Raw genomic sequence first — 8,313 nt, 5'->3', positions numbered from 1 at the left:
AATCAAGAGAAAGCACTCCAGTCATAATTGTCATTTTCCTACAATCTCTACTGACTTGCTCTAAAACGCCCCTATAGTCGATTGATCAATCTAATATTATTTTATGGAAGATTATGTGATTGAAAATGAGAGAGAAAGAATGAGAAGTAGAATGGGAGACAAACGAGGGCAAAAATTATGCCAATATCGATCCTTCCAAGCATAAACAGAAAAAATGACCCGAAAGTAAACAATAAGAGATCAGAATATCATTAAAGACTCAGTTACTGACACCAAACATGAAATTTTTCCAATTAATAATATAGATCCTATCACATTTAGCTCTAAAAACTTTCGGAGACAAAATTGCTCAAATCGTGAAATGAATTGTACTTTCAGTCAAAGCTTTTCCTCCCTCCATGAATTACCACGCTAATAATATGATGGGAAGAGCCATATCGCATGAGTTTCAAACAGGGAAATGGTAAATCCATCACAAGATCTGAGCAGCAGTATTCAACTTTTCTGCTAAGCTGAGTTGTGTTCTTGTAATACTTGACAAATAAAGTAACAGTAATTGGTCCTGCAAGAAGAAACAGAATTTGAGGTCAGAAAGAGATATCCGGATCAAGAACAAGCCTCTATACATATGTGCAAGTTCCAGCAAGTGGAACTAATTGATTGATAAGTATCAACCAACTGAAACTATAAATTATAAACTTTAACTAGCAAGACAAGTGAAACAAGTAAACTGGGAAAGTAAGGAAACCACTTCACGAAACGGTAATAGTTCCAGAATAAGTCAGTTATCAACTCACAAAGCCTCATCTCAATTGTAAATTAATGACATTAATGTGAATACGGTCCCAAAATCTCATTGTTCAAATAACCTTATAAACTAGTTATATCTGGCCTACCTTTTCATCTATTACAATTATTTCAAACTAATACCATCTGGTCCACTTTTAGCGTTTGCTAACATTAATTTTTCTCTTCACCTTTTTAAACACGGCACTTTGCTGACTTTCATGAATTTGTACCTTAGTTTTTACCGACTCTACCTAGATATTCTTACAAAACCATGCTTATTCTGTTGGTACCAAGTCCACTTGAGGCCCAACATTCTGCAGCATAGTTATAGCAGTCCCAAAGAAGGAACTATGACATCTCCGCCTTCTTTGTACCTTACTTTTCCCAAACTCCACCTAGATATTCTTATGAGCAACGCTTATTCTGTTAGTACCAAGTCCAGTTCTGCCAACAATCTGAATAGTAGTTATAGAAGCCCCAAAAAGGGACTGCATCTCCCCCCATTTTTGTACATTTGATAGACCAATGAAAGAACCTCTGCTTTAATCAGTGTTAATTTCTGCACTTGCTTAGCATAAGAATAACAGAATCTACACCTGATAATTTTTGTTAATTATTTTGGTAGCACGAGATCCCTTTATTTAAATCACTACTCAACTTCTTATTTCAAGTGCTTTGTCAATTCCCTAAACTTTTTTGAGTTTTTTCCAACATTGAAATTATTAAGGTGACAAATTAATTATATAGAGTGAAATAATAAAGACCCGTATCCAAACAATAGAACATTGAAAAAATGACAAATAACTCTTGCAGCCCCAAAAAGATAACCTTTTGAAGGCAAGGGAAAGAAAGATATATACCTGCAGACTATCATTCACTAGTTTATCAAATTCGTGTGGTGATAATTTCGGAATAGATGCTACAGTGTCTGATAAAAATTGGCCGATGTCATTATCTGGAGCAACACGCCCTTCCTGGACGGAAAACAGTTAGTCAACAAATTAGCAGAGGGCAGCAAACTCATAATATAATAGCAAAAAAATCATTTATCTCACCACCACATCATCTACATATTTGTAAACGTCATCTATTAGAGCAAGCAAACGTTCCATTGAAGCTTCCATTCCTTCCAGATCATTGGGAATCTTGTCCACTGTTGTTGGTTTAAGAACATCAACTACAAAGTTGTAAACACTCCCATTGAGATTTTTCATCAACATAGTAATCCAAAATATAAATGCTCTACCTTACAGTTTAAATTCTGAAACACATTTTTCTTAATTAACTACCAAACAAGAGGTGTCAAGCAAGAAAGACAACTAGGGTATGCATAATAGTATACAAATATAAAAAAATAAGGAAAGAAACATATAATGAGGCAGAATATATCTTTATAATCAGAAACTTACAAATAAGCAGTACTAAGAAACAGACAGTCACTTTAAATAAAAATTTGCCCAATGCACATGCACTAAAGGAAACTTCAACCATTATCTTTAGAGTAAACCTGCACCAATAACATTCACCCAAAGCGATATGTCGGGAAAACCTATTTCTTATACAAACAATTACATGTGGTCAAGAGAGAAACTTGTCAGATGAAATCGTGGTCATGCAAAATTAAGGTACAGAATACATAAGTGGGCACAAATCTAATTTCTTGTGCTACAAACCATCTCTCCTAAGCAGTAAGAAAGTACCCCATACACAGACTTAAAACATTTCTCTACAATTTTTTACAACAAATTGATATTAAAAAATGATGCCAGCTGTATCTCAATTGCTGCATTTTGCATGGCATAGAGAGGATTAACACTTCTTAACACGCTGCATGTGGGGCCCTGTCATATACGTGCTCACAAACGTATCCAAATGAAATGTCAAAATTTCAATAAATTTCAAGGTCAGATACATACAACCAACACGCTCAGCCTCAACCATGCGTAGGTCCAATGGAATTTCTTGAAATTGTGCAGCAAGTTGTTGATCTCCAAGAGATAAATTAATAGAGACAAATCCCTTTATTGCAGCCTCGCCATTTTTGAATCCAGTATCAACAGTCAAATGAACAGGATTTGAAACTTCTCTAGCGTAAAATTCGTGGATCAAAGCACTACCACCAGTGACTCCAAAACCAGTTGAAAACCTACAACATAAGCAGACTACTGTAAGTCTACAATCATTTTTCAAAATCATGAAAAGTATACACGCTAAAACAACGAATTCGATTTTATACTTCCATCTGTGATCAGAATCTTTTAAAATTGACCAAACAACCCAAGAAAAGGAAACAATGAAGAAGACTTGTGTCTCGTATCAGAGACCAATAAACTTCAAATTACTCATTCTTACAGTCAAGTTATATCGACAAATTAGATGGTCCAAAATTAAAAACCAAGGATTTTTTTTCAACTAAATATGCAACTGCACCCTCTTGTCTTCAGTTCCAGGTAATATGCTCCATTAAGAACAGCAAAAAATTACAAGCACAAATGTCAACACAAAGCTTTTGACAATCTATATTAGGATTCATCATCATCAATATAATTACAAAATAATAATAAAATATTTTTCTCTGCATAATTATTTAAAAAGTCAGTCAGGCATCTTAAATAAAGCTTTCAAACCCCTTAATCTATCAGATTCTTGAATTAAGAAATTTTAAATCTCAATCAACATGGAAACAGCTCAAATGAGCCTTTGAATAATTTTGTTTCAGATGAGTTAAGGAGGAGTACAGAGTTCCGTCATACAAACAGAGCACAGTCTGTCTACAAAAGCAGATCCCGTGCCTCGATCAAGCATGATAACATCCTCAGTTTAGTACTGTCTTTTCAGTTTCCAGTGAAATCACAAGCCAGAGAAATATTTATCAAATCCTAATTAAAGGTAGTGACCATTAGACCAAAACTTTGAGAGGGAAGAAGTACGCATATGAAAATAAGGAATCCATGATAAATGGAAAAACCATAAATAGCATATACAATGTCAATGACTTGATATCCAAGTTGTCCAAGATAAAATACAGTCAGCTAGGGATTCTTCTGAGATGGAAAAGCAGAACTCTTATTCCACCCACCATAATATGCTCCCCAATAACATACCATAAGCTCAAGCTAAAATATATTCTGTACAACTGTGTCAGTATATTTCCTCCACTTAACTAAAACATTATTTAGTATATGGATAGAATAATTATTAAATAATTCCAACGCCAAAAAATATAAAATTATAAATTTTCGCAGGATTTCATCATCACAATAAATTGTCAGAATTAAATTTCCCTCTCCGTAAACTAGATTGGAATATGTTGAAATAATTTCTGTATCGCCCAAAATTTTAATTTTCAAAACTTGAAGTGTTTTTTTTTTGTTTTTTTTTTAATAAGTACTCAAATATTTTATTAATCAAAAGGTAATACACAGGAAGTGTATTATACACGTAAACAAGAAATAAACATCATGAAATTAGGCAACCCATCTATGCGACTACAAACTGCAGCATTAAACCAATTATACAATGTCAAATAAAATATTTCTCTAAACTACTCTAAAGTCTTTATGTGATCATCAAAACAGCGCCCGTTTCTTTCTTTCCACACGCACCAAACAATGCAGCCTGGAATAAGGTCACAAATAAGTTTACTGTCCTTGCCACGAAACTTTCTCCTCCATGCCTTCAACATATCTTCCATATGCCTTGGCATCACCCAATCCACATGTTGAGAAGCCAGAATATCATTCTACAGCAAACAAGAGCCATCACAATGGAGAAACAAATGGTCAATCGTTTCCCCATCGTTTCTGCACATATGATACCAATCTGTAATATAAAACCCCCTCAATCGAAGATTATCTACCGTTAACACTTGTCCCCTCACGGTAGTCCATAGTAAAAATGCCACCCTTAGAGGCAATTTACACTTCCAAACCATCTTCCAAGGGAATAAATTATCCGCAGATCCTAATCAAGATCTAAAATAAGTGCTAACTGAGAAAATGTCATCCCTTGCTAGCGTCCACATGATGTGATCACTCTTTCCAACCCTAATATGCACTTCATACAAAGAGGTCAATAGTCATCCACTTCCCAATCTTGTAATCCCCTTCCAAAAAACAATGTTCCAGCTGATGCTCCAATTATGTGTATCTAATACATCATTCACCATAACAGATGACATCACGACAATACGATACAAAGAAGGAAATCTCTCCCTTAGTGGTTGATCTGTACACCAACAATCATCTCAAAAGCTGATAGTATTGCCATTCCCCGCACCAAATGTCACTCTATTCTGAAAGTCACTCCACCCTCGCCGAATATACCGCTACAAACTCACCCCGTAGATACCACGACCCTCAACTGAACACCATCCACCCTACATAATACCATATTTCTCTTCAATAATTTCTCTTCAGAAACTCTCCCTCTCTACGCCAAATCGCCATAACCACTTACCCAACAAAACCTTATTAATTTTCAAAACTTGAAGTGTTACCAAAATCTTTATTTATTTATTTCATTTTTTTTAAGAGAAAAACAACAGAATTGCATAAATCCTCATTTTAAGAAAAAGAAGTTTCCATTGTAACTAAAAGGGGAGTCAATAATTTTACTCAACAAATTCAATATAGTAATCACATAATATTTAAATTTAAATAACATCATTCAAATGTCCATTTAAACGAAATATAAATAAAACATGAATGTCAAAACTTACTAAACTTGAAAATACTAAATGAAAATCTAGTCATGAATGTTATTTAAATTTAAACATCATATGACTACTTTAAATTTGTTGAGTGAAATTATTGACTCCCCTTTTAGTTACAAATGAAAACTTTATTTTCTCAAAAAAACAAGAATTTATACTATCATGTTACTTTTCTCTTAAAAATATATAATAAATAAATAAAAATTCGCGGCCGCTAAGGCAGGGCCGTATCCCGATCCATATGCCACGAAAATTTATTTATGTAAAATTTCAAGTTTTGGAAATTAAAATTTGGGAGGTTACACCTTGGTTGTAATGATCCGAGCCTCGTGCACAAACTATTATAACATACATACTATCCACTTTGGGAGAGCCTAAAACCCATCATATCCCTCACAAATTTCTATTGCGTCCCCAGAATTCAAACCAAATACCTCTACCTTACAATAGACGTAAGTTAAATCCTGGTAATCAACCTAAATGTGGTCAAGTTGAAAGGTAATAACTTCTCAGTCGGTCCTTGAGACGAAAGAACTTGCATCAATATCTCAATTTCAATTCAATTATATTTTGGTAAAAAACAAAAAAATAATACAAAGTAACACGAAAGTGGTACCAAGATTCAACTTAAATTTCTCATAAGCCAAAGGTCTTGGATTCGAATTCTAAAAGCGCAATAGAAATTCGTAAAGTGTAAGAGAAGAACGGTATGTATGATATAACGGCTTGAGCACGAGGCTCGGGTTGTTACAAAAAACGTGCATTTTGTAACAAATCAGGCCTCATGCCTAGCGTTCTCTTGTTTGCTATGGAAGAGCTAGATCGCATCTTACCCCTCACGGATTTCTTCATGTCCCTAGAATTCTAACACAAGACCTCTGCCTTATAAGATACTTAAGTTGAACTCTGTTGTCCCCCAAATTCAAAAAATAATATCCCAAAAGTGCAAATCTACAACAACTACAGCTCATATTTAACTTTGAGCTAAAGTGATTTACAAGATAACATGGTGCGTCACTTCTACAACAGTAATATTCAAGAGATGGCTGTCCTAACGTTAGTGAACCCCATGAATGAGTATGAAACGGCAGCATTTAGGTTACATTAGATTGCTTCTTGATTAATTGGATGGACTGAAAAATAAGATGAAATAAGATACTGAACTATGACATTGCATCAGTCATAAATCTATTTTAAAAAAATAAAAATGGAAGTGGAATGTGTGTGCAAAGAAAAATAAGTGCTTCAAAAATGTCAAAATAACATAGACAAGCATTAAAATTTCAACCCAGATTCATATGACAATTAGAAAAAATAAAAAGAAGTAAATATAATAAAGATTACCATCCAACAATGACTTCCTTCGGGTTCACTTTCTGATGGGATAACAGCATATTGTGATGATAATCAATATCCAACGCAACCTAAAGGCCAAATAAATTGCAAAAAATAAGTTTCACATATTAAGCATAAAAGGTCCCATTTTACCAAAATTCATCACACCAAGGAAAGAAAACATAATTTTCTTTATAACAAAACCAACATTGAAAACTCAGCTCGAAAATTCAAAATATAAACGATGCAATTAAGTAAAAAGTGCAGTAATTGAGATCAAATACGTGTATTCTGGTGGTGTAACTCGAAAAATATCTCTATATACAGAAACAATTAACCTGGCGACTTACGATAATGACTATTTACTAGCAGGAAAAAGCTTGCCCCTAAATATCCGGAAAATTACAACAATCTGTCGTAGTTTTCTTCAAATGAACAAACCAAGCCATCGAAGTGGAAAATGGAGAAAATCAAACCTGATCTGAAGACTCATTGTGTGGAACGGCGTAAGAGTTACGAATATCGACTGTACCGTCAGGTAAAACGGATCCGAGGAGAGTGCCAATGACCCGCTCGGCTTGGTCGGCTCTCCTTACATAGAAATCGCATATGTTGAAGATGACTAGCGGATGGACCCTAGCCGATACACTTGTCGATGATGATGAAAACTGCAACACCGTTTGTCCACTCGACGCCATATGATGATTCCCGGCGATGCAGTAGTTAGCAAGAGAGCGAGGTACTAGGGTTTTTGAGGGAACTGTGAAGGTTGCAGGAAGATCCGGGGGTTGTGTGAAAATGGGCTGCGTTCAGTGGCTTAGGACATGAGTTAAAACTTGAAAGGATTGGACTTTGGTGAGGCCCGTGTGTCCTGCGTGGGGGACCATCTGAAAGTTCAGTGGAAAAAGTATCATTTATTTCAAAATTAAGAATAAAAATTTTAAATTTTAAAAATTAAATATTTATTAAAATTTATGTATGATTTAATTAATTAATTTATTAAGTAATATATTAAGGTTACAGATCTATATAATTTGATCATAAATGAACAATTTATTTAGTCATATATTATTTTCGATCACAAATCAGAAATTTTATATATCACAAGTTATTTTACGATCACAATTCAAAAATTTTATAAGTCACAATTTATTCATTGGTCGTAAATCAAAAGTTTATAAGTCACAATTTATTCATCGATCACAAATCAAAAGTTTATAAGTCACAATTTATTTATCGATCACAAATCACAACTTATACATTTGTATGAAAACTCTTCAATGAAGTTTGAACTTAGTAAGAATGTGTAACAAGCTCCATGATGTTTCAGCTTGTAACTTTACTATAATAGTGTATGAAGTGCAGTTTTGAAATGTATAAATCATCCTATGTTTGCAGCTTAAAATATTTTTTTGTAATCTGTTTGGAATTTTTTTATATTAATTCATCCATTTATTCTTTATGGATAACAATCT

General features: G+C 33.9%; 1 protein-coding gene across 1 annotated transcript; it reads right to left on the bottom strand.

Annotated features, from left to right (window-relative positions):
• Nucleotides 1–154: 154 nt before the first annotated feature.
• Nucleotides 155–7,664, bottom strand: LOC111397954 (eukaryotic translation initiation factor 3 subunit F-like). The gene is made up of 6 exons (XM_023024917.1): nt 7,315–7,664; nt 6,848–6,927; nt 2,706–2,935; nt 1,845–1,966; nt 1,650–1,763; nt 155–562 (listed from the first exon to the last, which is right to left on the bottom strand). Exons 1-6 carry the CDS (start codon nt 7,534–7,536, stop codon nt 473–475), a joined length of 858 nt encoding a protein of 285 aa, XP_022880685.1. The 5' UTR covers nt 7,537–7,664; the 3' UTR covers nt 155–472.
• Between the last annotated feature and the right edge of the window lie 649 nt (nt 7,665–8,313).

This window comes from Olea europaea, chromosome 1, assembly GCF_002742605.1.
Source record: "Olea europaea var. sylvestris chromosome 1, O_europaea_v1, whole genome shotgun sequence".
In the NCBI taxonomy this organism is placed as follows: domain Eukaryota; kingdom Viridiplantae; phylum Streptophyta; class Magnoliopsida; order Lamiales; family Oleaceae; genus Olea; species Olea europaea.
This window is presented reverse-complemented; position numbering and strand designations above follow the sequence as displayed.

Coding starts and splice junctions, on each gene's coding strand:
- LOC111397954 (XM_023024917.1), bottom strand. CDS start 7,536: ATGGCGTCGAGTGGACAAACGGTGTTGCAGTTTTCATCATCATCGACA. Junction 1,764..1,844: donor AATATGTAGATGATGTGGTG/GTGAGATAAATG, acceptor TTTTCCGTCCAG/GAAGGGCGTGTTGCTCCAGA. Junction 563..1,649: donor TAGTGAATGATAGTCTGCAG/GTATATATCTTT, acceptor TTCTTCTTGCAG/GACCAATTACTGTTACTTTA.